Source organism: Talaromyces proteolyticus (assembly GCF_021365285.1).
Source record: "Talaromyces proteolyticus strain PMI_201 chromosome Unknown BGW36scaffold_15, whole genome shotgun sequence".
NCBI classification, from domain to species: Eukaryota; Fungi; Ascomycota; class Eurotiomycetes; order Eurotiales; family Trichocomaceae; genus Talaromyces; species Talaromyces proteolyticus.
The window spans coordinates 1145417-1173209 of record NW_025764291.1 but is presented as its reverse complement, the minus strand read 5'-3'; the positions used below and the strand labels follow the sequence as shown (position 1 = coordinate 1173209).

Here is a 27793-nt window from a genome sequence, read left to right as displayed (position 1 = left end):
ACCGCCTTTTTCATTTTAGGTCCTGGAGAACAGCACTGTTTGAAATTCCTTGAGAAGCCGGCCACCAGCTTGGCTTCGTCCTGTCCTTCTTACTACCCTCATCCTCTACCTACACCCATCAACCTTCTCCCGAGTTGATTCCAAAAGTCTTGTTGCTTTCCTACATTTCCAATCTCTCGTCTCTGCGTAAAACCAGGCCTCGTGTTAAATCCACTAATTGAATCCACCTCAAGCCTCCTAAACTGATCTATTTGACACCGTATCTCAACCCCTCTTGAGCATTACCTTTTCGAGATGTTGTCTGATCGCAAAGTCATTGCTAATAGCCCTCACTCGTCCGAAGGCGCTGCAAATAATCTCGATTCCCCCGAGACAAAGTTGACTGTGTACTCACCCGAGAATTTACGGGAATCACTCAATTCTCATCTCAAGAGAAATGTTGGCCGTCCTGTTGAAGGCTTCAACACTTTCTCCATCGCGTAAGTTAGGGAGTGCAACTCATTTTCAGAAAGTTAACGTTCCGTCTTAGACCTGGGATGGATCCATTCACTGGACCAAAGTATTCTGTTCAGCCTGCTCAGCTCTCGCCTAGTGCATTGAGCTTTCCACCTTTTGGGGTCAGCGAGAGCCAGGCAAGCATAACTAAGGAAAGCCCCGTCGAAACGACTCACTATGCTGGTCTTCCCACTCCAAACACAGATTCACACCCCATCAGGCTTCTCCAAGGCCAAGGCACGGCTCCAGAAAGCCCATTTTCAGGAGCAGTTACAGGTCAGAGCCTTAGTAGAGGTAATGTTGGACAGGTATATCCTGCTCCTAAAAGCCGCGCTTTTGCCGTCGAATGTGTTTCCCCAATGCTGTCCCACCTGGCTTTGGCTAGTCTCTTCAGTGTAAGTTCTTCTTCACAAGCTTTACTCAAAGAAGGAGTGTTGAGAAAAATAACTAATATTTGTAGCGCCGGGAGTTCGAGAGTGTTAAAGGGCCCTGCCTATCGCATCTTAGCTCCATGGGTAAGTTTGTAGTGGGTTTCACTGATTTCCGTGATACCCACAAAGCTCTTGAAAAGATCCAAACCATGCATCCAGAGTGGAGAGTGATGCCCCTGACTGCTCGTGAGTATGCACAAGAGACCAAGGACACCGTTGAGAATGCTTCGGACTTTGAGGGTCATGTTATCATCATTATTCACCCCGAAAACACCCCCATTGGTATTGACCTAGCATCTATCTATCCAGCGATGCACGGCCTTGTGAAAGGCTTTGGGGCGGTCAGCAGATTCAAGGTAGTTTCGTTGCAAAATCGGGCATACGAATTTTTTGTCGAGTTTTGTGATACTAGGGATGCCGTGAACGCTGTGGCAGCTTTAAATGGTGCCTTTTTCGAGGTAAGTTCCGATTTCGTACTCTGTAATGTTTTCCAGACCTTGATTGACAATGTTCGAAGAACTTCGTTTTACAAGTCCAGCATATTCATCCAGACACTCAACTTTCTCAGGATAGTCTTTTGAAGGACGCAATCCATGACATCTCTCCCATCATGAGTTCTCGAATTCAGCTCGGAGCTCCTCTTCGTGGACGTGGGGTTGTCTTGAGTCCAACTGGACGATCTACCGTTCCAATGGAGGATATCTCTGAGCTAATGGACTTGCTTTCTCCGACGCCCAAGAGCGTAGGGTATGACCAGCACCATGACGGAAATCGGTTCGGCGACCAGCGGTGCAAACATCCCCAGAACATTGTGGACGTTGATCGTATCCGGCTTGGCCTTGACGTCCGCACAACCGTAGGATCATGACCCTTTCGCTTGCCGTATTAAGAAGTTTCGTACTGACTCTTTAACAGATCATGCTTCGCAATATCCCCAACAAAGTTGACTTGGTAAGTGCAAGACTCCATCAAGAAGATCCGCCATGTTAATTGATAATAGCCTCTATTGAAAGAGATCATTGATGAAACCAGCTTTGGGAAGTACGATTTCATGTACTTGAGAATCGGTATATCTCCCTTTTTGCTTTACCACTGACCATAATGAACAGAGCAGCAACTGACTTTTTACAGACTTTGCCAACAACTGCAAGTTCGTATATCTTGCCTAATATGAAAGTTCAATTGACCCAACTCTGTCACAGTGTCGGCTATGCTTTTATCAACTTTGAAGATGTAAGTTCTGAAAGATCGACATCAGGCAACTGTTACTAATCTCGCTGTAGCCCATTGACATCATTGATGTGAGCAATCGCCCATTTTGACTCTCGGGCCCGGCTGATCAAATGTAGTTTGTCCAAGCTCGAGCCGGACGCACTTGGTATTGACACCTTAATGACTTAGCCTTTTACATATTTCTTATGAACATGAATCAGGAACTGTTTCAACAGCGACAAAGTTGCTGAGGTTTCATATGCTAGTTCGTATCCCCTTACATTGTAGCATCATTCCTCTTGTATTGACAAGGTCGATCGTATAGCAATTCAGGGACGAGATTGCTTGGTGCAGAAGTTCAGAAACAGCTCCGTTATGCTGGAGGACCCATCATTCCGGCCCAAGGTGATAACATTTACCTCTGTCCAGGAATATGTCCAGGACTGACAACATCTAGCTATTCCACACTGGAAAAGGTTCCTTGGCAGGAACCGAAGAACCATTCCCTGGTCCTAACAACATCTCCAAGATGCGTCGCAGTGTTGAAAACGCGGAACAAGTCGGTGAGTAGCCTTGCTCGAAGGATACCGAAATTATTGATGCTAACCCATTTCCTCAGGCCTCTTCGCACCTCGTGTCACCCGCGATGTTCGACGGGGACATGGAGGACGCTCTGACCAGCCCTTGCAACTTCGACACAGCCTCTCCCAGCGCCAGCTGATGTTGACCGGCACACCGGAGACTTCTCCTATTCTAAGCCGTAACTTCTGAGTGTTGGCTTGTGGTTTCCCCACTGGTCTATTCTACACTGCTTGAAGCCGATTCACCAGTACGTTGATGATCGATTGGTGGCACGCTTCAGAGCACACATACAAGAGTGGTTATTAGGATTTGGTCGAAAAGGTTTCTCATCATTGTGGGTCCACGCTACTTGTTACGTAGATGGTTGGTTGTGGTTGAAAGTATCGCACACATGGAAGTGATTTGTCCGTCTATTCATGTTGAGGAAGTTTTTGCTCTGTTCAAGGAAACGAGTAGGAAAAGTGAAAAAAAAAAGGTGTTGAAGCATCGAAATGCAGTGTATCTAGTCTCTCGCCGACTAGTCAATCATGCCTGTATCCTATAGTATGAATGGAAGGAAGCATGGCGTGGGGCTTCGATATCATTCTCATTGCTAGCGGATGACTAAGAATCTTTAATGGAAAGCTTATTCCGACATGGCCATTAACACCTTCCACAGTTTGCCAGGACCAGCACATTCCATTCTCTCTCGCCATGGATCTGCTTCGAGTCGAGGAGGTGTCCTCGAAATTACACCTGGTATACCACCGTAACAAAAATCAGCACGGCCGGTCGGCGTGGTGGAGATGGCTCTCGATGCTCCGACGGACACTACTAAAACTACTCTCAACCACCCAATATGAAGGGCAAGAGTGCATCTCAGAATATTTGCATGCTTACATTATTCCAAGGTGCTATGTGTACGTTTAATTAAAAGCACTCCCCGGAAATTCACATAGATTCTGCAGTGTGATTGATGGTCATACTGCATCGACATACGATATATATGTATTATTCTGACGGCTCAAAATTTAGTGCGTTCTCTACTGTTGTTGCCGATGGGCAGTTTTCTACACTTGGTTCAGTACTTATGGCTGCTCTTGGTCAAATATGGAACGTCACGTCTTTGGGAGGGAAATCTCGACATTATACGGTTAAGAATAACTTGAAAACCACAGCAAACGAGGCGTACGCAGACGATATAGGAGTACGCATCACTCGCCTGACCGAGAAGCCTGACATGCTACAGCAGCCAAAATCTAGCAAAAAGGAGGCTTTGTTCTTGTCTGGTCACCAGTCGACAGTTAGGTGCAAGAAAGCCAAAAATAAGGAGAAGAAAAGCAAGGCTGCAAATGCTATCGATGATATTTTCAACGCTATTAAATAAGAGGGCCAACTTCATGATTGGCAGCATCCAAACCGAGCAAAGATGATATGAGTGTGGCGGTAAATACCTCAAACAAGCCATCTCGATAAGCCATTGGCCACCAATAGATTTAGTCCAATATGGTTTGCCAATGCCCATGCCACACTATACAAAAATTTGGGTGAAAAAACTGTCCACACAAAAAGGTGGGTTCTGAGCATGGTGCAAGCTGCCATCACTGACAGCAGATTAAAGGTAGTGTTGAACGATAGCAATGCTATGCGATCCGTTGCCTTTGCAGATGGAGAGTGATCTTGGACAAGTGTTGCTGAAATCCACCAAATTGGGCCTGCCCAATTGCTTATGAATGTAAGAAGGCCGACGATGAGAACATTATAGTCACTGACACCATTATAAGCATTAGATAAGTCGACCGAAGATATTGCATTTGAACCACCAAAGGCAAAGAAAGCCGTGTGCTGCATCAAGATGAAATTTACTGTAGCTTCAATGCTGGCTATGTGAACTGAATTGATAATCGATGCTTGAGCTCTGAACATTAAAAAAAGTGGGATGTTGGTCGCTCTAGATTGTGTCATCAGATATAATGTCAAAGCCTCGTGGAAGAGTTGTCTGCTTGCTCCTATCGGTTGAGTTAGAAACATAAACCATAACAGAGGAAATTGCCAGGCATTCATACCACTTTTCCGAAAACTGACGGCGGAATTCGAATACACGAGAATAGCCAAAAGCAGAGAAATACCCAAGAATACAATTCGGGCTTGTAAGACCAACGAGACTAGAATGTTCGATCGTACTATTTCAAGCATCCAGTGATGCAATATTTCCGGGGCATCAGCCGCGGTAAACGAGAGTTTGAAGGAAAAGGCGGCCATTGTTAAAGCAGCACATAACGGAATCCAAATCGACATCCATTTTTTACCTATGATCGGCGATGACTGAACCAAGCCACGGAAACTTTGCACATACGTCAAAAGGATCAGGGCCCAAAGTAATACTGGTTGAAGAGAGAGGAAATTCTGTACAATATCTGGTTCACCAGCGAATTTTTGACCAGTCTGATTCCATCGCCGCACAAGTCGATTGAGAATCGCAAGAAATGCCGTGCTCAAGGCACGAGAGTATAATATCGAGGAGGAGTCACGTTGAAGTCTAAGATAATTAGCAATATCAAAGTAGTCGAGGTGTTGTCCTTACGATCTAATATGAATATAAGTTGTCCACGCAGTAACAATCCAGTACCAGAATTGTTGCTCCTCTTCCACATAACTGCTGGCAAACATTATTCCTCCACTGAGCACTGCTGTCCCAATCAAGAAAATACCAGGAAATCCAGACCTTCGTAGGGGCCCAAGGGAGACAAAAAAAGACAATATACAGGCAGCACTGACTGCAATGCTGCCACAAAGTAACATTGAAACTTTATAACTGCTAGCAGCACTGCTCATAATACTCTGCGCTTTATATAAGAAGCGATATAGGGCCTCTTGAATGATATCTGGGGAAACACTGTTGTTTTTCAAGAGTTCAATTATTGAAAGCCATTCGCATTCGAGTTCTTCGATGGTGGATTGTGCCTGTAAACAGTTTGTATTAGAAGTTTCGGGGTTGAATGAGTATTTTGGATATGCCATTTTGATAATTCCCAGGATTTGCTTGGCGTTCTCAAGAGTAATGCTAAGCTTATCTGAGTCTACTCAGATATATGTTAGCAAAATAAAGCTGTCCAGTTTTCAGCCTGTTCTTACTTACCTGCTTCCCATATGTCAAGGAAATGTGGAATAAAAACACCCAAATTATTTAACGGTATAGGTACCCCTAAAAGCCCTGCCAATGTTGGTGTAATATCTGACTGCTCCACTGTGTTGAAGTACTGAAATTCATCCGAAATTTCAGTGGGAAATTGAACACTGGCGGCGCGCTGTCGTAGCTTTGGAGATATGAACGTCAATGCGGGAGAAGTCTCTCCAGCAGATGATCCTCCATGATTGCCAGCTTCGTTCATTCCATGATCTCCACATAGGACAAGAAGAGTATTGTGAAGATGTTCCTCTTCCACCATCGCAGTAAATATTTCTTCAACTACAGCATCCATCTCCTTTTGCTTAGGAAGCATGTGTGAGCTTGATGGTGTCAGCTCCGTGGATCTAATTCCGAGTGGTATACATTTCATACCTCCTAGGACCAGCTTTATGACCTATATGATCTAATCCAAGGTAATGGAGTATTATCACAGACCAATCATCTCTCACGAGTTCATCAGGGATATGGCGCGTAACATTGTTGTCTACTTCGATAAAGTCCTGAGATTAGTTAATCTCATTGTATGGTTCTGTTTTCCAACGGGGCCGAAAACCCACTGAAACAAAGAAACTAGTAGTTCCATCAAATCTGTCGAAGGTGTCCGGGAATAGATTTAGCCAGGTATCATCCCCATACATAACTAGTTGCCCAGGCAGTCCTTTCTTGAATTGTGCGAGGATTGTATCTTGGTGAGTAAGCGTCGACATACTCTCAGACTGGGCAATATTAAGGATGACATCGGAGAAAGATGGAACTGAACCCGTTGTTATGGCCTTTATTCGAGGCATCGTGACCGTCGGAGAGCTTGCGTGTGCTGTGAAAGGCAATGCATTTCCTGTACGGATCAAACTACGGGAATTAGCCTTTAATGTCCTAAGGGGGGAAAGGATTGAAATCTATGACTTACTTCTGAGTGAAGTAGAAACCGGAATTATTCGAATATACAAAATCACTGAATCTGAATGAGCGCCATTTATATGCAAACCATAGATGTAGCTACCTGCGCAATGCGTCAACGACCATGATAACTACCTTATCAAAGATAGCAGGAGCTTTCCCAGAGTCCAAATTCGAGGCTATACCCGGTATAACAGGCTTATAGGGAAAATAGCCGAAGGAGAAGAGTAACACAGCAATAGGAATCAACGCATTGGCGATGACAAGCATCGCTTTTGACGCGCTGACTGCCATCTTGTGCGCAATTGCGAGGAATCCCCTAGAAATGGTGACAGGTGGCAGTTTATCATAGAACCAGCGCTTCCTGGAACCATTGGCAAGAATAATTTCCCATATGAGCTAATCCATTCGTTGTTGTAAACACCTCCTTTCTCCGATGATGCTTATTATTTTGCCATCTCATGAAGCTTGGCTTGTTCACCGCTTTCCATATCGGGAACGCAATCACTTTTGAGTCTAGATTTTCTGGAAAGAACAAGATGATTTAGAATCTACACAGCTAATTCAAAAGGAAGTTCGGTACTATTATGTATAACTAATACGGATCTGACTCTATACATGACTCCTTCGGAAATTTCAATGTAGGGGAAGTATGAAGAATCAGAACAGTAACACTTAGGTACTGGAATCTCCTGATGAATAATTGGAGAGAAAAAAGCGGAATTTAAATATGAAAGTGCGCTAAGTCTCCGTGTTTCGACACGAAAACAGATTACTGGCGTTGGGATTATCAATCTTGCTTTTTTGAAGCTTCTATCAAGACGCCGGTTTTGAACCACAGTCCTCGCATTGAGACGGAACTTTTGGAAAAGTAGGCTCCTCATGCGGGATGAATATACTTTCGAGTTTGCAAGTTGCAATTGCGAAGTTCTAACATCGACTTATTCGATGGCCTAGCTGAGAATCCAGTCGCATTTCAATGGCAACAGTGGCACCTCTTGATACATCGATGGCGGTTTGTCTTCCCACAGAGATGGTATAAATTGATGGAATTGTAGCGTTAATACCTGTATTTGAGCGAGCTTCTAGGTCAAAGCCTAGTTCTTTTTATTTCGTCGTGGCTTGGAAAACGCGATTGAATTGCGGGGTTTCTTGGTGTGTTTTTTCACACGATTCAAGTGTTTCTTTGAGGATTTTGGTTTGTCGTTTGCTTCATCGTCAATAGCCATTTCTATGAAACAATGGTAAGCCATTTGGACCTTTGTTAAAAATAATCAATTTCGTATTGGCAACTTACTAGAGCCCACATCTTCTGGTAGTCCCTCATCTTCTTGAATCTTATCGCCTTGGGAATAGAGTTAGATAAATGCTAATCTATGAAGCGAAGTGTAATTACCAGAAGAAATACTAGAAGGATCGACTGGGAGGGGTTTTGCAGCCAATTCTTGTAACTTCGCCGACAATCTTGCTGTTCTCGCGTCGGCGGCAGGGCCGAAGATTGTGCTTCGAAGTTTTGCGCTATTGCGCTTCCGAGTGCTGGAACGAACGCTTTTGGCCATATTCAAAGGGAATTTTCTGAGGTACCAGTAAGTCAAGAAATATATATTTCTGGGGAAAGTCGGAAGTGGAAGTTCTGGGCGGCGGAAATAATTAAAATTGCGGCAAGCATTTTTGGGTCTGGTTTTGGATTATGTCATCACAGAATATAGTCAAGAGTCTCGATAGTCAACGGTGGAAGTCATTCGGGATATACTGCGCCGTATAGCTCTCGTACGGGATGTGTCCATCCCTGTGAAATCTTGATATGCCTTACTACGTGCTACGATAATGAAAGGGCCGTTTCCAAGCAATTACCTTAAAAGAGTTGGAACTATTCGCCATCACCGCTGACAAGAAGCTTGAAGATGTCTTCTGCAGGGCAGGCGCCTGAACTCCTGGGCATGATTGCCCTGGTGAAAACGTTGACAAACGTTCAAATGAAAGAGATTCTGAGGAGTCAAAACCTCACAGTATCTGGGGTCAAATCAACTCTACAGTTGCGCATTATCGCATGTCAGTGAGAACCTATGGTTTTATAACCACTAACATTTTTTGTCAAGTTCTTCGTTTGTTGCAAACCAACTAACATCACCGCTTCCTTGAGTAGGTCTTGAAAGATTTTATCAGAATGGACAAATGGATCACTACGATCGCCTCAAACGATTTATCTACTCCCTAACCCATCGCTCACGCACGCCTTCCTCCCCCGCCACTTTATCCCATCAGCCCCAGAGCAATTCCTCTCGAACATCGCAAGCGAAAGATAATTTGGGATCTACAATGTCACCTCAGCCTTTTTCAAATGGTCCGTTTCCCTGGACCCGCTGAACAAGCGAACCATAATTAACGGATGTGTAGGACGTTTGTCGTTTAAGGAAAGTCCATTCTACTCGATACTCGAACCATTGTCCTCGACGGTCGAATGTAAAGGTATGATTTGTTGTGTATGGTTGAGACTTTTCCTGATAAAAATGTTAGTTCGCGAACAAACGCGAGACACTGTAGAGCTGAAATTCGCTCTCAGCTCTTCAGTTGTTTCGAGGTTACAAAACGACCCAAATCTACGGATAATGGTCTTCTGTGCCGCTGATACTGGGCTCAACCAGTTCTCAAAATCTGATGTTGCTTTTCCTCACCAGGTTGAATTAAGGGCTAATCTTGATGAGGTGAAAGCCAATTTGAGAGGGCTGAAAAACAAACCTGGTACTACTAGGCCAGCTGATGTCACCAATTACATTCGAAAGAAGGTTGGGTATTCAAATAATGTTTCAATGACATTTGCGTTAACTCAGAAGGTATGCTTTGTCGTACTACACCACGTTAATCTGCTAACTAGGGAGTAGAAATTTTATGTTGTTGTCAATCTTGTGAAGCGACGCCCAGTTGAGGATTTGGTAGAAGAGCTAAAAGCAAGGAAAACAATTTCGAAAGAACAGGTTTTGCGTGAAAGTAATGTTTACCGAGAGTCAAAAAAAGTGTTGCATGGAGCTGACATTGGGTAGTGCGGAGTCGGGCCGATGATGCAGATATAGTGGCGACATCAAGCGTCATGTCATTGAAATGCCCTTTGTCTACTCTCAGAATTGAGGTTCCTTGTCGGTCTGTGCTATGCACTCATCACCAATGCTTCGATGCTTCGTCTTTTCTACAATTACAGGAACAAGCTCCGACCTGGACGTGTCCTGTGTGCAATAAGTCTACCAGTTTTGAGTCGTTGCAAATCGATCAGTAAGTACTTTACCTTACATGTTGAATTCGCTAGCTAATTATGCAGATACGTGGATGAAATACTTCAGTCCACTTCATCGGATGTTGAACAGGTGACTATCGAGCCGACAGGTGCTTGGTACAACACAAGATCGGACGATCAGACGCAAGATGACGAAGTCGCTACTGGCCTCGACGATGATTTCATCGAGATTGGCCCTTTCTTATCACCAAGATTGAAGCGAGAAGAAGCATCGGAGTCCACAGATTTGTTTGGCACACCATCAACTCAAGATGGACTAAGAACGCCTAATATTCCAAAGTCAAGCCAGAAACGGTCGGCGCCCGTAGTCATAGACCTTACGGGCAGCGATGAGGATGAGACGCCATCTCGGCCAACCAAACGGCAAGCACTTGATACCATAGATCGTGGATCTCGTGGCTCTCGGAACATATATCAGAATGGGTTCACCAGCAATGGCGGCCATGAAGCTTCCTCTAGTAACGGATCTCGGTCATCAGAGCATACAACTCTTTATATTGACGTGTGATTTCTTTGGAATGCTTGCCCTGACGCATAGCCTTGGTAGCATGTGGTGGGAGCGATAGGGAGTTCTCGTACATTACTGCATTGGAGCGAATTTTATGTTTATTGGCGAAAAGGATCTCATAGTTCTACGGATTAGAGCATTTCTGACTGGGCTCTTTCTTGTTCTTGTTCTTTTTTTCCTTTTTTCGCACCATGTTACATAAACTGTTGAAATGGACAATATCAGTGCTATTTGAGCAAAGAGTACATTATGACAACCATTCGAGAACTGGGGTGGACTCCCAGAAGCAATTAAATGTATTTATAAACTCGATGCACAAGTCTAAATAACATATGGATTGCTTAAGCGGGCACTCAAAGGAGACCCACCTATGCCGTTGTGGCCCAGCCCCGACCAACGTCAAGCTCAACAGGTACTATTACTAACTATGATTATTACGATCATTACTCCTCCTTTTGCGGGATAATATATCAAAGACCCTGGCTTGACGACTTCTACAGGTCACTAGTAATTCTGCATATCTCAACCCCCGTCCATACTCACCAATAAGATCGCATAAGCCGAGCATGTCGTTCGACACACAAACTCCGCCTTTCAATGCCTCCGATCCTTACGCGCGTTTCCTCGGCGCATCATGCCTCGATTTGCTTTTAATAGAGATTGTGCCTATGGCGGAAAGGCTAGCGTCAGAGTTTACGCTCACAGAAGAAAAGGAGAAATCAGAAGAAGATGAATTACGGGAGGCTACCTTTTATCGGTTGGATTCGTTGGGTTATCGAGTGGGACAAGGTCTTGCTGAAAGGTAGTCCTGATAATGGCCACAGTTATTGTTCAAAGACTAAGTTTGATACAGATTCTCACGAGATCGACCTCGGTTTGCAGACAATCTGGACGTGATTAAATTTGTGTGCAAGGACCTGTGGACAATTTTGTTTAGGAAACAAATTGATAACCTAAAGACAAATCATAGAGTGCGTTCCTGGAACCATCCGGAACCATTTTTAAGTTACTTGGCTTGTCATAGCTTACAGTTATTCTAGGGCGTCTATGTCTTGACAGATAATGCGTTTCGACCACTGGCGAAAATGAGCATGTCAGTCAGAAGCGAAGCAGTATCTCGAGCGGAAGCGGTATGCGGCTTTCCATAGCACAAGAGATAATACAGCTGATATCTATAGTTTCTTTGGTTTCCTTGTGGGCTTATTAGGGGATGCCTGGCGAATCTTGGTATCAATGCCACTGTGCAGGCGGAGACATCAGAGCTTCCAGGGGCTACGTTTCAAATCAAAGCTACGCAGGTGAAGACATGAGGTCGGGTATTCATTTCTGGTAAACAATATGCAGTATTGGGCGCTCCATCAGAAATGCAGCCGACCTCTCGTACGCCCAGGGCTCCCCAGACTAGCAGTGCTGACTTGTTCCAACAACAAAGAAGCTGTGGAGGTAATGATGCCCTAACCGACCTCGAAAACGTTTCTAAAGATGCACACAGTCAAATCAAGCCGAAACCTTTTAATTCCTTCAGAAGCCCATCTTTATCCAGTCATCACGTATCAAAGCCTATCTTCCAAGACAACTGAATTAGCAGTGCCCTCCTAGCTATATTTATCGGGTAAAATTCTATGTTTAAGCAGCTCGGTAAACAGTTTTGTTGAAGAACAAAAACGTTAATTGAGGTGATTTGGAAAGGCCAGAAAAGGGAGCAGATAGAGTGGGTTTTACTTTGGCGGGGGTTCTTGACGAAGTCAATGCCCTTGTCAATATTCGTTTTGAGGCCTTTGACGGCAACTTCGAGCAATTTCTTTTCTTCCGTGGTGGCGGCTTCAAGGATATTGATGGCACGCTTGGCACCGTCAGGCTGTATCGTGAGTTAGCAATTGCACAATATAAGAAACATATTCGAAACACTATACCCCAAGTTCCACAGGCACGGAGAAAAAGTCCACGCCAGTCACTTTAGCAACGGCATCACCGCCTGGCACACCGGGGAGATAAACAAATGTGGGCTCTGCGACGCTCTCGGTGCCCTTCAAAGCCTTGATGACATTCTCGGCAAATCTATACATGAGAGTCAGCTTACTCCGTTGCAATGACACCACATTGAGCCCACCTGTATCCAGCGTATGCCATCGAGAGGGTAGCTGAGCCAGCACCGTCCTTGGCCTTGACCACCTCGTCACCGCCGAATTGAACACCTATAGGATGGATGAGCTATTGCTTGTTTAAATGCCTCAAGGAGGAGAAGACTTACGGTTCACCAAGGCGTCGTATTTGTCGGCAGGGATGTTCAGAGACGGCTTTGCTTGGCTGAAAAGAGGCACAATTGTGTCTCCAGAGTGACCTCCAACGACAGGAACAGTGGCCTTGGAGGGATCCTTCTCTCCACTATACTCTTGAACAAATGTCTCGGCACGCACAACATCCAAAGTAGTAACACCGAAGAGGCGCTTGGGGTCGAAAACACCGGCCGCCTTCAAGACTTCGGCAGCAATTGGGACGGTGGAGTTGACCGGGTTGGAAATGATGAGCACGAAGGCCTTAGGGCTAAACTCTGCTATACCTTTGACCAAAGTCTGGACGATACCAGCGTTGACCTTGAAAAGGTCGTCACGGGTCATTCCAGGTTTACCTACCCAAGGTTGAGTCAGTTTTCGACGCACAAAAATTTAGACAGAGAGCTCACGGGGAATTCCAGCAGGAATGACAATGATATCAGCACCAGTGAGTGCCTTTTTGAGACCATCATCCGCTGGCAAGTATCCCTCTATTTTCTATAGAAAGTGTAAGCCGCCTTTTACATAGCGATAGATGAAAGAACACTGATGGATATGAGCACGTACAGCGGGGCTCGAGATGTGCGAGAGATCAGTAGCCACACCAGGGGTGTTGACTACATCGTAGAGAGCGAGCTCGTCGACGAGAGGGCTGGCTTTGAGGAGAAGAGAGAGAGGCTGTATGAGCGAAGTTATTAGAATATGGATATCTGTATATACAAGCTGGATGAGCGTACTTGGCCGATGCCACCGGAGGCGCCGAGGACAACTACACAAGAGCCAATTAGTACCATCATAAACAACTCCAAGGGAAACGAAAACTTGACACACCTGCTTTAACCATTTTGTTGATTGTATCTGTTGTGAGAGAGAATACGTCAGTTTAATGCAGAGATAGGTAAATTGACACTGCTAGTCTCGGCTAGAAAGGTGGAAGCTGGAAGCTGATGAGTGATGCTGACTAGGAGGGTTGATTATATGGAGGGTGTGGGGTAGGTATATGAGGGGTTGACGAGGAAGGGCTCACCGAGGGATAATTCTGAGGAGGTCCCCTGGTGAGACAATATTACGGATGAATTCGCACTCAATCGCTTGACGCCCGGTCTGCCGTGTTACTTTAAATACAACCACGTTCCCGATCATGGATCCCGGATAATTTCATATCGTGAAATCATCTCGAGAGCACTGGTCCGAACCTCGGGAAAAGGCGGGTGCATGAGAACATCGTCAGACAGCTCGGCTTAATACATCGGTTACCCGAAAGAATTGCATAATACTAGACAATTTACAGACAAGAAAGTGGATGTAATTCCGTTGTTTGTGTAGCTCATGTATATTCTGCCAGCCGGGCAGCGTATGAAATTATCTAGAAAGGAAGAATGATGCCATCTTGTCACCCACTTCCAAGTCTAAGTGCCATCAAATTGACCAAGGCCGTGCTTTCATGATGCCTCCATCCAAGCTGGACTTCGCAACTACGGTCATTTCCATGTGACTGCGCTGCAAAAAAAGCCCGCATAATCTTGGTATATCGATCACAGTGTCTCCTCCCCACCTTATTTTCAAATTGATGTAGTTTACTCGGACTCGGCAGCCTTCTTAGCCTTAGCACCTCGGAGCTTAGGCGCAGGAGTCTCTTTCTTGGGCTTCTGGGAGCGGCGGATGGCGCTGACACGAGCAACGGCGGCTTCGCGCAAATCAGCACGGTACCCGTTCTTTGCGGTGCTGCTGGCGACACTCTTGTAGATCCTACACAGGTTGACCAATAAGTAACTGCGGTGAAAAGGCGCAAGACCAATACAGTCTTCTGGGGTATAATTAAAGGCAATGCTTACTTGCGATTCGATGTGTTAGGGCCGTATGAAGTAGTGCGGATGTTCTTGGCAGGGTTCTGGGTGTTGCTTGCGTTCTTTGCGATCAAAACGACGCCGCCGGTCTCACCGGGTTGGAGACTAAGAGCCTGATCGTTCTTGTAAGCTGACATCTAGAAAGCGACATGACTTGTAGTTGGTACCTTCTCGTTGGCATATCCAGCGTACTATACAGAATCAAAATTAGCCTCATTAATCGGGACAGGCTCGAATTACACATATGTACCTTGCGGGAGTGGTAGTTGGTAGGGTTCAAGGGGTCGCGGGAGAATTGAACACCTCCAGCGCTGCTGCGCTTGACCAGAAAGGCGTTCTGGTTGCCTGTATAGAATATTAGCAGGTGGCTATATACAAGCCGTCTGCGATTCGCAAATGCATCATTAGGAAAGCCACATACGGGTGAGCTGCCAGACGAGATCGCTAGAAACGTTGGCCATTTTGTGGGTTATGCTGATATTCGACTATGGTGTTGAATATCTCAATATCAGCTCCAGCCAGATCTGTATAATCGGTCGATGCTGAGATCAGTAAACTTGTGGGCGGCACTCGCTAATGAGTCTCGATTGGGTAAGGCGCCGCTGTTCTTGGCAGAGTCTCCTGCGTGCGAGACTAGCCCCGATTGGCAATAGTCGAGAAGGGCGTCGCGGCCTTCTGTCTCAGGCAGAAACGGGACTGTCGGAAGGGACGGCGCAGGAGATCTAAAGCGGCCTTGAGCTGACACAGGACAACTCCAACTACATACGACCGCTTCATCCATAGGGAGTGTAATGAGCATAGCGATGTAGTGGCGATAACTGTCGTTATAATCTTCACTACTTTCCTGGATCATACAGCTATTATTGCCGCTCATTCACGCACGCTTGACGGTCGCAGCCACTTACAATGGCCTATATTCTGTATAGCGTCACTTTCCTTGTCCTTGTCATTGGCACTGGTACGTCTAGGTCCTTTCGACTTATACCTAGTCAGTACTAACATGAGGTTCATCTCCAGTTCTATATCTGACTAGATCGCGATGGCTTCACCATGTTCCTATGCCGGACTACCTGTATGACCGACTGCCTACAAGCTTCACCGATGACATAGAAGCTGGTTTTACATCATCCGACTTTGATCTTACGAACAACGTTGCTGAGGGCGATTCGAGGTCTGGGCTAGATAAAAAGGCGAAACGAGAAATCAGAAGGATAATGAGAAAGCGACGGGTCAACTTCGATGAGGCACGTCGATTATATACAGAACAACGCTTCGCAAATAATAATATTGGGCCTGATGGTCGGCCGAGGGATCCTAAATTTGTTTCCTTCTCGTGACATGAGCTTTCTGTGCTTCTTGACTTGATTATTCCTTCATTTACCCATTCAATGAGCTGTGCTTTTCTCATATTACCTCATTCATTTGCTGTGAAGTCCGTTGATCAATCTCTCAGCCTTTATCACTCATTTTGTCGTCTCTTCGTTTCATAGCAACTTCCTCCTATCAAATTTGATTGTCATAAACTGGAGAGTTCTCCAAAATTTCCTTATCCGTTGTCTTAATGCTTGCTCGGGTTTTATCCACGTATCGTCAGCTGTATTGTTATTATCAGGAATATTCATTCCTAGCTGGAAGCCGGATCATATAGCAACTTTGTCTGCCTTCGAACTAGCTTGCCTTCGAAACCCAACATGTGTATAAAGTGTGGTCTTTGATGGAATTCAAGTTCTCGACATGTTTTATTTTCACTTTCATCGGGCCCTTCCATAGCCAGGTGGTTGGAAGCCCGGAGGTAGTGGTGGAGGTGTTGCTTGTGAAGGCACACCTCCGAAACTAGGAGCTGGAGCGAATCCAGGTGGTGCCGGAGCCTGATTGAAATTCGACTGTGGTGCCGCATTGTTGAAGCCCGGAGGCATGAACCCTTGTGGACCACCGTATCCTGCTTGAGAAGGAGGTGGTCGCGCTGGCAAACCTGGTGGCGGTGCGGCTAATGGCTGTGCAGGAGGCCCAGGTCGTGCTTGTTGGGGAACTTGCATAGGCACGGCGCCTCTGCCGGTACCGAAGTCGGTAGGTGTAGAAGGGGGCAAAGGACGCGCCGCATCTCCATTGACCATGCCCCCGGCGACAATTGGAGCTCCTGAACCCATAAGGTGCGGCTGTAGTGGTTGAGTTTGAGGCTGAACATTGTGCTTGCGAGCTTGGGCAGCCAGCATTCGCTCTGCTTCATCACCATGTCGCTCGCCTTTTCCATCCTTTTTATAAGCATACTGAACTGATATTTCCTTATTCATAAGATACTGGCCGTGCATATTAGTGATCGCTGTATCGGAGGATTCGAAATCGGAGAATGACACAAAGCCATAGCCTTTTGATAAATTCGCATCGTCTCTGGCGACCTTTTTGAATAAAAATTTAGCTTTATTTCCATCAATGTTCTAGACACACATGTAGCACGCACCTTAGGTAGAGAGAGCAAAGAGCCAAACCTGCTGAACGTGTCATATAGCACTTGTTCAGTGACCATCGGATCTAAATTGCCCACAAACAGTTCTGCACCGACTTCCACAGTCTTCTGCTTATCTGCAGACGCCTTGTTCACGCGGATCGGCTTTCCATAGAGGCGCACTTGATTCATAATTCGAGCCGCATATTCAGCATCTTCTTCGCTAATGAACTCCACGAACCCATAGCCCTGGTGTGCTTGAGTAACTCGATCTTTGGGTAAGTGAACATTGACAATCCGACCGGCTTGGAGCATCAACTCCCAGACCAGGCTATCTGTTACGCGCTCATCGAGGTTGCCAATATAGACCGTTGCCTCTTTGTCTTGTTCCCTAGGGTAGTTTTCAGCAGGCGCAAAATATCATTCAAGGTCAAGAAGGTCTGCCTACCAATGTCTTGCGCCCGACATGGCGCAACAAGTTGCGAAGGAACTTACGCAAAAGGGAAGATTCAACTATGTTTTAATGACTTGTCTATTGCAAAGACAGCTGGGGTTTCCTGGCAGAGAATTGATGGGTGGTGAAAAAGCTTTTGGTTGCGGCAAGCTGCTGTATCAAAGCCAGGAAGGTGGCCGGGAGGCTAGGGAGGCTAGTCTCCGTTCTTGCGGGCTCCGGAGCACACCCGAAAATGTCGAGTGTCAACCTCTGCTGTTCTTTTTCAACGACATCACCGACGTGAAAACAACGAAATACCAAGCACTCAACTAAGGCATAATTCAACCCTCTTTATTAAACATTGAAAGGGCTCTGTGACACTTCTTCAAGCTGTGCATCGCATCAACACATCCAGCATGGTCCAATTCTCAGAAGAAACCAAGGTTTGTCAAGTTATCAGAATCGCCTTATTCAAATCCATTCTCACAAGAACCGTCTTTAGGAGCGTATCTCCAAGGTTATCGACATCTCCAGAGTTGCCATCCACTAGTGAGCCGGCCATACTCTACCTCTTAAACTCACTCTAATAAGTTTTCTCAGTGGATATCTTCCTTTAATAGTCTACCTTGGTATGTTCTTCAGAGTGTCATCAACAAAGATAAGCTCATAAAGATTGATCAGGTTACACTTATACCGAACCAAGACCCAGTTTGTTCAAGTGCGCGCCCCTGCCTTAGTTCTATGGCCGCTCGTGACTAAATCTCATCCTAGACTTTTCTCGCCGCTCGCATAATATGGTTTAATGAATCTCCCTGATATTGAAAATTTTGGTATGATTGGTATTGCGAAGGAGGGAAAGACGACAGTATCTGGACAGATTCATTGACTGTGTGTGGTTCTTGACACCGCCGATTTGTTTGGGTATGGATGGGTGCCAGCTTTGTATATTAGATTGGAGTATGATTGATGGTTTATTGGGCCATAATATTTATGTAATTCACCGATCTTCATTACTGCTTTGAAATCGATTACGCGTACCGTCGGTTTTATAGAGTGTTACTTTGCTAAGTCTCTAGATATGCCAACAATATAAACATATCCTCTGAATGCTTATTATTAATCTCATAGAAGCTTTGCATAAACGAGGGGAAAATCAAGGAAGAATTCATGAATTCTATAGTACCTATTATATAGTGGTTTTAACCAGTGAGCAAATACTTTTTAGTACTATTCCTACATCTGACTGTATTTCATCACGGGAGCTCAGACATCGGCGCGCACCAATCACGTCTACATCGGCTATCATTTATCCATTAATTTCTAGCTCCTCGAAAACCATCACCAATTCTTCAACTCCCCCAAACCCACCGTACTGACTGCCATCGACACCAAAGTCTTAGGTCATCGCCTGGGACCATTGAGTCAGTAAATGCGCGAGAGAAATGCCTCGTCGGTATCCTATGTTGAAACGGTAGCTGGTTTCACCGCTGGAACCGTGTCGACACTATGTCTGCATCCGTTGGATCTCGTCAAGACGCGACTACAGAGTAAGCTATTCTTTTCGGGAGATTGTGTAGTCTGCTAACTTATGTGTGCTAGTCGATTCCATATCCCGGTCTCGTGTCGGTGGCTCGATCCGCCTCATTCGCAATGTCTATAAAACTGAAGGCGGCATCGCCGCGTTCTACCGAGGACTGTCACCAAATATAATCGGGAATTCGACGAGCTGGGCTGCGTACTTTTTGTTTTATGGGAATATCAAAGACTTCTTGAGACATGAGAAAGGGGTCGATAGCGAGGATGGACTGGGAGCGTCGGGATATTTCCTGGCTTCAGGCGCAGCAGGTAAGCGATCCTATAAACACAACTGTAGTTGAACCTACTCACATGTCAATTACTTTCAGGCGTATTGACATCCATCCTCACGAATCCAGTATGGGTCATCAAAACCCGTATGCTGTCGACCGGGTCGAGTGCCCCCGGCGCCTACCCATCCTTCATAGCAGGCGCTCGCCAAATCCTAGCATCCGAAGGTCTCGCTGGATTCTATCGCGGTCTCGTCCCATCTCTATTTGGCGTCAGCCACGGCGCATTCCAGTTCATGGCTTACGAAAAACTGAAATCACATCGATTGAAGACCGTGCGAGAGCTGGGTAATTTGGATTTTCTCTTTATATCCGGATTATCCAAGATCTTTGCTGGGTGTATTACCTACCCGTATCAGGTGCTGAGGACTCGACTGCAGGCGTATCATGCATCTCTTGTATACCGAGGCGGTGTCTGGGATGTGATGCGGCAGATTTGGAGACAGGAAGGTATCACGGGGTTTTACAAGGGATTGGGGCCTAATTTAGTCCGTGTGCTGCCGAGCACTTGGGTGACGTTCCTGGTGTATGAGAACACAAAAGGCCTTCTACTGTGAACTGACAGCCGTCAGTGTAATATATGAATGATGTATGTAATATATAATAATGGATCAAGAACGGATTCTTGAATGTATAATCTCATCTTCTCTATTATTTATATATAATACTCTCTCGTGATAAGGTATTTTTGAATGATTGTAAACTCCGAAAATCGCTCACAAGTTTGCTATCGCTGTTAATGCTCCTTTTTGGTATAGAATGGCTCATGATGCTGTAAATGGTGGTGTACAAGGTTCGAAGAATTCCCACCGTGATGATGGTTAGGATGATGGAGATGAGTATGGTGGGGATTGTGTTGGTGGTAGTGATGCATGTAGCGCTGCTTATGAAGCAGCTCTTCGTCATCCTCTCCGTCGTCATAGCTGCTAATCGACCCTTCATCGCTGGGTGGTGGCAGTTCTTTGGTCTCAAGATCTTTGTTTTCTGTATGGTGGTGAAGCAGAGTTGAGTAGGATATTTTGCGGTCTTTGCCCCGTCCCTTGATCCCCTTGTTGCTATTTTTGTAGAGACTAGAAAAGTATTCCCATAGATTGCGGTCATCAGGCGACATGGAATCCGGATCGTTCAGGTGCGCGAACCGAAGAGTCAGGTTTCTGAGCGTCGTAGCATGGAATTTGTTTTGGTGGGACTGAAAGGGGACTCGTTAGCTGTGATGCCTGGTGGTATTCTAGTTGTAGAGACCACTGACCTTGAGATTTCCCAGTTGAGTGAATTGTTTCCAGCAGTTGTCGAGCTGACATGTATATGGTTTGGCCTGCTCATGTGTGATCTTATGGGCCCGAACATTGCCTCGCTGGGCAAATTTCTTGTGGCAGATATCGCAGGAATAGGGCTTCTCGCCGGTGTGTCTGCGTTCATGTGTCTGAAGAGTAAAGTCAGAAGTGGCACCCAAAAGGGGCTAAATAAAACCTACTCTCAAGTTGCCCAGTTGCGAAAAACGTTGCCCGCATGATGGCTCGTTGCATTTCTGATATGAATTAGTATGTTTATTCTCTCTAAAAGAATCCCATGAGCTTCGCTGGAGGTATTGGTCGCCTTACAAATGGTTTAGCGCCCGTATGAGCTCGCATGTGGATGTCTAGATGGGTTTTCTGAGTGAACAGTTTCCCACAGCCAGGTAACGTGCATTGATGCTTGCGCTTTTGCTTTGTAGTCTTTTCTGGGCTACTTGCTGTAAATCGAGCGGGTTCAGGGTTTGGGGTTGGAAACTGGTATGTTGCTACACCAACTTGATAAGGGTTTGGTGGTACATGAGCCATATGCTGCTGGATTGGCGATATCTGGGGCGCAGGGGTGGTAGAACCTTCGTGAGACTGGATTGTTTTCATGAGAATGTCAATTTCCGTGGAAAATTCCACATCGGTTGGAAGCGCGGAAGCGTCATGTTCCTTTTTGATATTAGGAGAAGGCGGTTGAGGAGCAACAACGAGCGTCTGACCGGGATGATGATAGTTGCTAGGGATGCGTGGCTGACTGTCTTGAGGTAATCTGGCGTGTGGTATTTTCGACGGTTGATGCTCCGGAGAGGAAGATGGCAGAGACACGGATTCAGTGGAGATTCGCGTAGGCTGATGGTGGTGAGACGGAGGCGCCGAAGCAACAGGCTGAGGCGGAGGACAGAAGAACGGCTGCTGCTGATAGGAATTTTGGAAGCTTCCCAGAACTTCATAAGGAGCGGAGGCTAGATGAGGCGCATATGCCATGGAAGTGGTCGAGAAGTAGGGTAGACTGGGGTGATCGACATGAGAGCCTAGATAGCGAGGCGGCTCCATGGCCCTCAGTTCATTGTTCGGGATCCTATACGACACGGGCACAGTTGCTTCCATGGTGCTGCTCTCTGGAGGGTGGGCGGGCGAGAGCAGGAGGGCAACGGAGCCTGTTTTGTCTGAGTCACTGTGCTAGGCGAGAGTTGAAAGCAAACTTATAATGGCGTCGGGTGGAAACGTCACTATCCGGAACGAAGTGGCTGTAAGTCCGAAATGCAATGTCCGAACCACTTCTAATATAGCTGATTGGAGCTGGTCTGCGGCAGTGAGTAGACTCAGAAGGGAGCTAAATGCAGAAGAGCAGAGAAGCAGGTAGTAGGATTCTCAGAGCTAGCTAGCTGCAGTGACGAGCCGAAGTACATGTAATAGGGACAAGGCCAAGTCAAGAGTGACTGAGCAGCAACGAGGCAGATGCCGTGAAGAAATCAATAGGTATTATACATCCTGGCTCCACGAATATGGATTGGGAGCGGGGAGACAGACTGATACGTCCTGCGTTGGTCGCAGGTTGCTAGTTGCTAGTGCTGCAGGACCCCGATCTGACTCCCCAAACCAATCCTATCCATAGCAATCCAAACCAACGCAAGCCAATCCCATGGCAAGCCCCAGCCAGGCTAATCCCAAGCCGAACCCAGGGCTAAGGATGGGATCCCCAACCCCGGGTCCCGAGATGGGGGTCGGTCGCAGTCGCGGTCGTGGTAGGCGGTTGGCGGTAGACGGCTAGGCTGGGTATCTGCACGTATTGGCATTGTTATTGGCCTTGGTATTGTCATTATTATTGTGGTTTTTCGTGTGGCGGCAGCCGATCTCACCGACGGAGTTTGGGGATGGGATGGGCCGAAACAGGAGGAGCTTGCGGCGGCCCTAGCGAGCGGGTAAGCCGCTGGAGAGGTCGCATCTTTTGCTGGGCTTGTCATCAAGCCGGCCGATCTGGCGCTAGGAAGGGGGCCGGCCCAATCGCGGATGCGCAGGCCAGCTTCCGTCTGGACATGACCAGTCGCTCGGAGAGCTGATCTTGGGTTATTTGATAGTAGCAATACGTCCTCTGTATTGCGCGTGTTTAATAACATTGGGGGCGCGTATTGCCTTTGTACGTGCTAGCCGTCGAGTCGCCAGTCGTGCTATCTGCGAGCGACGATGATCGTTGGGGGTGCTGCCTATTGTCCTCTAGATATCCTCCACCAGCAGCTCTTCATCTCTTCGCCTGAGCAGGATTGTTTCCCACGCTCTAATGACTAACGCGCACACAAGTCGTCGTCGACCTGTGGCATGGTCCTCTTGTCTAGCAAGATCGCGCCAAGGTGGATCGGCGAATCACACAAGGATGTGGCGCAGCTAGCACACGAGCAAGCAGCCGTGACTCCGTGAGATTGGGCGGTATCCGCGGCCCATCCCATAATCCCACCCGATACAAGGATGATGGTACGGACAACATGCTGGCCCTGGGCGGGCGGCGCGGATTGGATGCCTTTCACCTGGAAAGCGCGGGCATTGGCCGTGGCTGTCGGTGAGTATTACCTGCCGTCATTATTGTCGTTAGTCGTTGTTACGCAGAGAGCCCGGCCACAGCACAGCAGTCGTCACAATTTCACAAATCATGTCTCAGGGTCCCAGAGGCAACACGCGTAATTACCGCTAGCAGCAGACGACAGGGATTTGTGCAGCGCGGACTCTGCCGAGCGCCGTGGAGACCAGGCGCAAGCTCAGGCTCAGAGTCAGAGTCAGGACTAGCGATGGCAGTGGTGGTGCCATTGAACATTGATGGTGATATGTCGGATGGAGTGCATGCGGCGTGGGAGGCAGAGGGCAAGCGCGGCAATTTCATAGGACAGCGAGAATAGCGCAGGTCACAAGGTGCGCGGCGAGGAAGGAACCCATGACGGAGGGCGGCTACAGTGTTTGATGGGACGGACCGCACTTAGCGACGCACGCCCTCCGCAGCCGGGTCTAGGCCTCTGTTATTATACAGCCCATTATTATTGACTATCATATTACTATAATTATATAGCGTTATTACTCATATTCGCGTGTATTATCGATGTAATACATATAATAATAATTACACGGAAATAGCGTGAACTGGGTCTGCACTGCTGCAGGCTTCCCCTGAACCTTATGCTAGACTAGAGCCCCTGGCTATTCATAATCAGTGCTAAGTGACAATACCTACCTATTTAGTCTTACCCTGGGCGGCGGCTTGGGGCTTGAGGCTTGAGCTAATGGAAATAACGTCGCCGTGTCAAAGACCAGCACTGGTGTTGGCGTTGGGGCAAAGCGAGACTAAGACTTACTGCAGAGTGCGCACTAAACCAACTAGCTTACCAAGTGACGAGAGGAGAGAATGGTGTGGGATGTCCTCATTAGGAGTTCGTATTCTCAATCCTGTTTGTATCTCCTGCCAACTTGAAGTAACTGGCTGTTGATATTATTATTATTATAATAGTAATAACTATCATTATCATCACTTCTTTTCTGTAGCAATATCCGCTGCTGGAACCCATGATCACTAATTATTGATTAATTCTTTTGATTAATATTAATAACGTAGGACTATGATCCCGAGAGAATGGCCTGGCGGGGCGGTGGAGCCAGCTGAAAAGCCTGTCTCACGATGAGACGGGCAGCCAATCCATGTCTATTTAGCACTTGAACTGTCCAGACTCCAGCGAGCAGGGCTGTTAACTTAATTCTTTACTTTAATTATTATTTGTGTGGCATTATACTTTCCGTTTTCTCTAATCGGTCTTAATCGGACTTTTGAGTTTACTCGCCACCTGCTGACCCCATTCATTACAAACTGGACCGGTTGGCACTCCAAATTGAAGCCTCAGGATGCTGACATGACATCATGTTTCTTCATTCATATACATTCTGCGATGGACAGCGTCGAGGAGCACAGACATTTTGGTGAAAATACTAACAATTCATTCGTGAACATCCACATAAACATGTATGGCTACATTAATCTCAATGCCGAAATTGTCTCACTCAAATGCTCAATTTCCTTCCGTATCCCCCCTCCCAACTTCGTAACGGCAAACGGTAAACGCTGACTTGTCGATCGAGTAGAGATGAAGAAAGGTTGTCGGATTTCCGTCCTGGCCGGTGCCAAAATTGGAAATAGGAGAAATATTTCGATGAGAAGATGAATAATAAGCAATCCCCGGATAACCACCGCAAAAAGAATCAAAAGTAAATGTAAACAGGTACAAGTTGTGCCAAACGGATCTTCACTTTGCGCCAGAGCCTTTTGTTGCCTCGTAAATTACCGCCCAGTGTAGCTGGAGTATCTATTTTCCTTGTTAGAGGCTAGTCCTTGTCTCATCTCGACTTTTCTTTGCTTTTCTTCGTTCCTCAACAGATGGTGCAATGACGCTTCGAGGACGGCCGGAAGAAACATGCCTTCCAGCCCGAATTCCCCTCCAATCATTACACCAGGAATTCCACATACCTCCAAATCCTCGCCCGCATGTCACCGCTCCCTGTGGCGAACAAGTTGTTGGTCGGACTAGGAGCAACCGAAATCACTATTCATATGTAAGCGTCCGAGATCATAGTACACATCACATCACCGTAAACCTACCAGAGTTTTTGTGACCCTGCAACATCATCTGCGCGTTTCCAGTGTTAGGATCCCAAAATTGAACGCCACGGTCCTTAGAACCGCTCATCACCCAGTGTCCGTCAGGTGTCAAACAAACGCTCAGCACGAAATCCTGTTTGCAAAGGTCAGCTAATTCCCCATTCTCATCCCAAAGAAGCAAATACCTTGTGGCCTTCAAATGTCCGCACACACTTGCCCCCCTTCACGCCTGTTCCGGGTAACATACCGCGCGGGGCTGTCAATTCCCACATCTTAATAGTCTTATCTAAGCTACCGCTGACAAGATCGCGCCCGTTAGGCGCAAAGGCAACCGAGTACACACTGTCCTTGTGGCCATCGGGATTCTCCAATCGCTCAACAAGATACCCAGTAGTAGTATCCCAAACGCGAACGCTCTTATCAAGCGAACCAGCAGCCACATAATGGCCATCGGGAGACATCGCAACGGTGGTGACGCCATCTTCGATACTGAGTGTGTACACAAGCTTTCCTTCCAAAACGTCCCAGAGACGTACTGTCTTGTCACCACTGCCTGATGCAATATATCGGCCGTTTCCAGCGAAGTCCAGCGAGTAAATATCTTGCTCGTGGCCAGAAAAGACATGCTTAATAGTACGAGAGGCAATATCCCAAACCTACACACAAACACAAAAATGTTAGCATACCGTCGATCATTCAAACGATAGACGAAAGGGAGTTCTCACTCTGATCTGTTTGTCCTCGGCACCAGTGGCCAGGAATTTTCCGTCGGGACTAAAGCAGACACTGCGGATGTAGAGATCTCCGTCCTTGTCTACACTGTCGTCCTGGAGAGTGGCTACATTCTGCCCAGTAGCAACGTCGAAGATTTGAGCCGATCGGTTGCAGCCTGTAGCAACATATTTACCATCTCGACTAAATCGTACACAGCAGACAACACTGTCGTGCACTAGGTGATGCACCAACTCGACGTCCAAAACTCTCTGAACCTCGGGGTTAAAGACAGCATACCAATCGGGCCCCTCACGCTTCTGCGTAGCGGGAAGATCGTCAGGGTTCCAGTTGGCTAATGTGTTGCCAGGTCGTTCGCGGACAAGAGCTTGTCCAGGAGGGGTTGGGCGGGCAATTTGTGGAGATGCGCCAGGCGCGGGATACGCAAGCTGGTGAGTTTGTTGGGGAGTAGCAGGTCCAGGTGGAGGCCGACCACGACCCTTTCCGGGACCGGGAGAGGCAGTAGGAGGTGGTGGGGGAGGCCCGTAACCTAGAAAATTCCTTATAAGTATGATCTTGAAACGACGACAAAATGTGGCAATTGTTCAACAGAGCCTACCGTTTACAGCAGCAGCCGGCTGATACCCTCCGTAGGAGCTTTGGGGAGGTTGTGGCGGTCCTTGTTGGGCCGCTGGAGCCGGCTGTTGAAGGCCATGCTGCGGCGGCTGTTGATCCTGTGGAGGTGGAGGTGCAAGCCCGGGGCCGCTACCTCCTTGGTTGGCCATGATGCCGCCGAAGAGGTTATTCGTACCGTGTCCTAGAGCTGGGGGGGCCTGGGAAGGCCCTGCATGGGGTGGGCCGCCGACATGCGAGGTAACAGTTTGAACGCCGCGCGATTCAAGCTCATGCCGCAAAACCCGGATTTCATTTTCATAACTGTAATTGAGAGTCAATAAGTGCAAAAAAGCTTTGTCGAAGGCGAAAAAGGGTCAGGCATACTCGGTCTTCATCTTGATCTGTGTTTGTTCGAGCTGGTAGACCTTTTGTCTGATCATTTCCATTTCCTGAAGCTGGCCGGTCACTAGACGAGGTGTCAGTTCATCGCGTAGAATTCGCCACGCCGGCTCACAATATGCATGGCATGTAGATAAACACAATCAACGAAAAGAGAGGACCGGCACGAACGCTGATGCTCAAATTCGCCAGTGCTTCGAGACTGGTTATCAAATTCTTGGCGCAGCTGCTCCAACAACTCCGTCAATCGGGAGTTGGGAGCAGGGACCATTCCACGATGCGCGTTATACATGGTGACGTCGCTGTAGTCGATGCTAGAATGGATTGATGCTTCGACAATTATAGCTCCTGAGGATTTCAAGGCAAGACAGCTCGGCTGAATGAAGGACACGCAGATGGGAGGGGGAGCTGCACGAAAGATCGTTAGGACTGTCGCATCAGAGCTAGGTTGAGCCCGCGGAGCCTAGAGGGACGAAATTATACCTATAAGTAATTGGAATAGTGCTCCCTTGATATCGGATGACGAGAACGGCGCCTTGGTGGGCTGTGGGCAGGCGGCAGCTGTTTTGGCGCGAATCGGCGGAAGGCGATCGTCAGCGGCAGCGACAGATACTGCACAGCACTCGCGCGGCGACTCAGGAGAAGGACAGCCGTAGAGAGAGGGATCGGCTTCAGAGGCCTTCCCTGAGGTGATTCGGGGCAGCGGACACGAAC

The 27793-nt window shown here is 47.1% G+C and overlaps 14 protein-coding genes across 14 annotated transcripts; 7 read left to right on the top strand and 7 right to left on the bottom strand.

The window, feature by feature from the left end:
- Positions 1-536: 536 nt before the first annotated feature.
- Positions 537-2909, top strand: BGW36DRAFT_308554 (putative meiosis protein MEI2; the record flags this gene model as incomplete). The annotated part of the gene is made up of 12 exons (XM_046212340.1): positions 537-890; positions 956-1384; positions 1444-1782; positions 1842-1877; positions 1927-1993; positions 2058-2076; positions 2129-2159; positions 2276-2304; positions 2360-2403; positions 2464-2543; positions 2596-2701; positions 2758-2909. The coding sequence occupies 12 exons, from the start codon at positions 537-539 to the stop codon at positions 2907-2909; spliced, it is 1686 nt and encodes a 561-aa protein (XP_046066064.1).
- A 504-nt stretch (positions 2910-3413) lies between these two features.
- BGW36DRAFT_433709 (uncharacterized protein) lies at positions 3414-4086 on the top strand (the record flags this gene model as incomplete). Its single annotated transcript, XM_046221312.1, has 2 exons — positions 3414-3619; positions 3735-4086. The coding sequence occupies 2 exons, from the start codon at positions 3414-3416 to the stop codon at positions 4084-4086; spliced, it is 558 nt and encodes a 185-aa protein (XP_046066063.1).
- A 68-nt stretch (positions 4087-4154) lies between these two features.
- On the bottom strand, positions 4155-7080 carry BGW36DRAFT_308035 (putative sulfatase; the record flags this gene model as incomplete). The annotated part of the gene is made up of 8 exons (XM_046212297.1): positions 4155-4698; positions 4741-5238; positions 5284-5779; positions 5839-6209; positions 6262-6389; positions 6447-6738; positions 6797-6841; positions 6890-7080. The coding sequence occupies 8 exons, from the start codon at positions 7078-7080 to the stop codon at positions 4155-4157; spliced, it is 2565 nt and encodes an 854-aa protein (XP_046066062.1).
- An 803-nt stretch (positions 7081-7883) lies between these two features.
- On the bottom strand, positions 7884-8345 carry BGW36DRAFT_308039 (uncharacterized protein; the record flags this gene model as incomplete). Its single annotated transcript, XM_046212298.1, has 3 exons — positions 7884-8017; positions 8084-8131; positions 8183-8345. 3 exons carry the CDS (start codon positions 8343-8345, stop codon positions 7884-7886), a joined length of 345 nt encoding a protein of 114 aa, XP_046066061.1.
- A 104-nt stretch (positions 8346-8449) lies between these two features.
- On the top strand, positions 8450-10841 carry BGW36DRAFT_75321 (putative SUMO ligase SizA). Its single transcript, XM_046222560.1, has 7 exons — positions 8450-8838; positions 8933-9130; positions 9184-9255; positions 9304-9620; positions 9669-9774; positions 9828-10053; positions 10100-10841. The coding sequence occupies exons 1-7, from the start codon at positions 8691-8693 to the stop codon at positions 10581-10583; spliced, it is 1551 nt and encodes a 516-aa protein (XP_046066060.1). The 5' UTR covers positions 8450-8690; the 3' UTR covers positions 10584-10841.
- Positions 10842-11149: 308 nt separating this feature from the next.
- BGW36DRAFT_433705 (BET3 family protein) lies at positions 11150-11893 on the top strand (the record flags this gene model as incomplete). The annotated part of the gene is made up of 4 exons (XM_046221311.1): positions 11150-11385; positions 11437-11554; positions 11624-11713; positions 11762-11893. The coding sequence occupies 4 exons, from the start codon at positions 11150-11152 to the stop codon at positions 11891-11893; spliced, it is 576 nt and encodes a 191-aa protein (XP_046066059.1).
- A 236-nt stretch (positions 11894-12129) lies between these two features.
- On the bottom strand, positions 12130-13700 carry BGW36DRAFT_402012 (malate dehydrogenase, NAD-dependent; the record flags this gene model as incomplete). The annotated part of the gene is made up of 9 exons (XM_046218811.1): positions 12130-12182; positions 12306-12441; positions 12497-12641; positions 12694-12778; positions 12835-13212; positions 13267-13354; positions 13424-13534; positions 13594-13625; positions 13688-13700. The coding sequence occupies 9 exons, from the start codon at positions 13698-13700 to the stop codon at positions 12130-12132; spliced, it is 1041 nt and encodes a 346-aa protein (XP_046066058.1).
- Positions 13701-14433: 733 nt separating this feature from the next.
- Positions 14434-15164, bottom strand: BGW36DRAFT_433703 (60S ribosomal protein L28; the record flags this gene model as incomplete). Its single annotated transcript, XM_046221310.1, has 5 exons — positions 14434-14605; positions 14692-14816; positions 14871-14894; positions 14954-15048; positions 15125-15164. 5 exons carry the CDS (start codon positions 15162-15164, stop codon positions 14434-14436), a joined length of 456 nt encoding a protein of 151 aa, XP_046066057.1.
- Positions 15165-15609: 445 nt separating this feature from the next.
- BGW36DRAFT_433702 (uncharacterized protein) lies at positions 15610-16040 on the top strand (the record flags this gene model as incomplete). The annotated part of the gene is made up of 2 exons (XM_046221309.1): positions 15610-15661; positions 15721-16040. The coding sequence occupies 2 exons, from the start codon at positions 15610-15612 to the stop codon at positions 16038-16040; spliced, it is 372 nt and encodes a 123-aa protein (XP_046066056.1).
- A 414-nt stretch (positions 16041-16454) lies between these two features.
- On the bottom strand, positions 16455-17614 carry BGW36DRAFT_308241 (splicing factor 3b subunit 4; the record flags this gene model as incomplete). The annotated part of the gene is made up of 3 exons (XM_046212319.1): positions 16455-17099; positions 17162-17537; positions 17595-17614. 3 exons carry the CDS (start codon positions 17612-17614, stop codon positions 16455-16457), a joined length of 1041 nt encoding a protein of 346 aa, XP_046066055.1.
- A 233-nt stretch (positions 17615-17847) lies between these two features.
- Positions 17848-18686, top strand: BGW36DRAFT_391382 (putative TOM complex component Tom7). Its single transcript, XM_046217592.1, has 5 exons — positions 17848-18022; positions 18082-18128; positions 18180-18208; positions 18261-18297; positions 18351-18686. The coding sequence occupies exons 1-5, from the start codon at positions 17996-17998 to the stop codon at positions 18370-18372; spliced, it is 162 nt and encodes a 53-aa protein (XP_046066054.1). The 5' UTR covers positions 17848-17995; the 3' UTR covers positions 18373-18686.
- Positions 18687-18788: 102 nt separating this feature from the next.
- BGW36DRAFT_391378 (mitochondrial carrier domain-containing protein) lies at positions 18789-20067 on the top strand. The gene is made up of 3 exons (XM_046217591.1): positions 18789-19126; positions 19179-19424; positions 19484-20067. Exons 1-3 carry the CDS (start codon positions 19009-19011, stop codon positions 19999-20001), a joined length of 882 nt encoding a protein of 293 aa, XP_046066053.1. The 5' UTR covers positions 18789-19008; the 3' UTR covers positions 20002-20067.
- Positions 20068-20180: 113 nt separating this feature from the next.
- Positions 20181-21831, bottom strand: BGW36DRAFT_308597 (uncharacterized protein; the record flags this gene model as incomplete). The annotated part of the gene is made up of 4 exons (XM_046212348.1): positions 20181-20633; positions 20694-20867; positions 20919-20972; positions 21046-21831. The coding sequence occupies 4 exons, from the start codon at positions 21829-21831 to the stop codon at positions 20181-20183; spliced, it is 1467 nt and encodes a 488-aa protein (XP_046066052.1).
- A 3369-nt stretch (positions 21832-25200) lies between these two features.
- BGW36DRAFT_308074 (WD40-repeat-containing domain protein) lies at positions 25201-27371 on the bottom strand (the record flags this gene model as incomplete). The annotated part of the gene is made up of 7 exons (XM_046212301.1): positions 25201-25298; positions 25355-25487; positions 25540-26010; positions 26080-26615; positions 26685-27001; positions 27065-27146; positions 27251-27371. The coding sequence occupies 7 exons, from the start codon at positions 27369-27371 to the stop codon at positions 25201-25203; spliced, it is 1758 nt and encodes a 585-aa protein (XP_046066051.1).
- Between the last annotated feature and the right edge of the window lie 422 nt (positions 27372-27793).

Excerpts from the sequence above, each read along its gene's own strand:
- BGW36DRAFT_75321 (XM_046222560.1), top strand. The coding sequence starts at position 8,691 with ATGTCTTCTGCAGGGCAGGCGCCTGAACTCCTGGGCATGATTGCCCTG. Across the intron at positions 9,256-9,303 it reads CTCGACGGTCGAATGTAAAG|TTCGCGAACAAACGCGAGAC; the intron begins GTATGATTTGTT and ends TAAAAATGTTAG. Across the intron at positions 10,054-10,099 it reads GAGTCGTTGCAAATCGATCA|ATACGTGGATGAAATACTTC; the intron begins GTAAGTACTTTA and ends CTAATTATGCAG.
- BGW36DRAFT_391382 (XM_046217592.1), top strand. The coding sequence starts at position 17,996 with ATGGTCCAATTCTCAGAAGAAACCAAG. Across the intron at positions 18,023-18,081 it reads AATTCTCAGAAGAAACCAAG|GAGCGTATCTCCAAGGTTAT; the intron begins GTTTGTCAAGTT and ends AACCGTCTTTAG. Across the intron at positions 18,298-18,350 it reads CCAAGACCCAGTTTGTTCAA|ACTTTTCTCGCCGCTCGCAT; the intron begins GTGCGCGCCCCT and ends ATCTCATCCTAG.
- BGW36DRAFT_391378 (XM_046217591.1), top strand. The coding sequence starts at position 19,009 with ATGCGCGAGAGAAATGCCTCGTCGGTATCCTATGTTGAAACGGTAGCT. Across the intron at positions 19,127-19,178 it reads CGTCAAGACGCGACTACAGA|TCGATTCCATATCCCGGTCT; the intron begins GTAAGCTATTCT and ends TATGTGTGCTAG. Across the intron at positions 19,425-19,483 it reads CCTGGCTTCAGGCGCAGCAG|GCGTATTGACATCCATCCTC; the intron begins GTAAGCGATCCT and ends AATTACTTTCAG.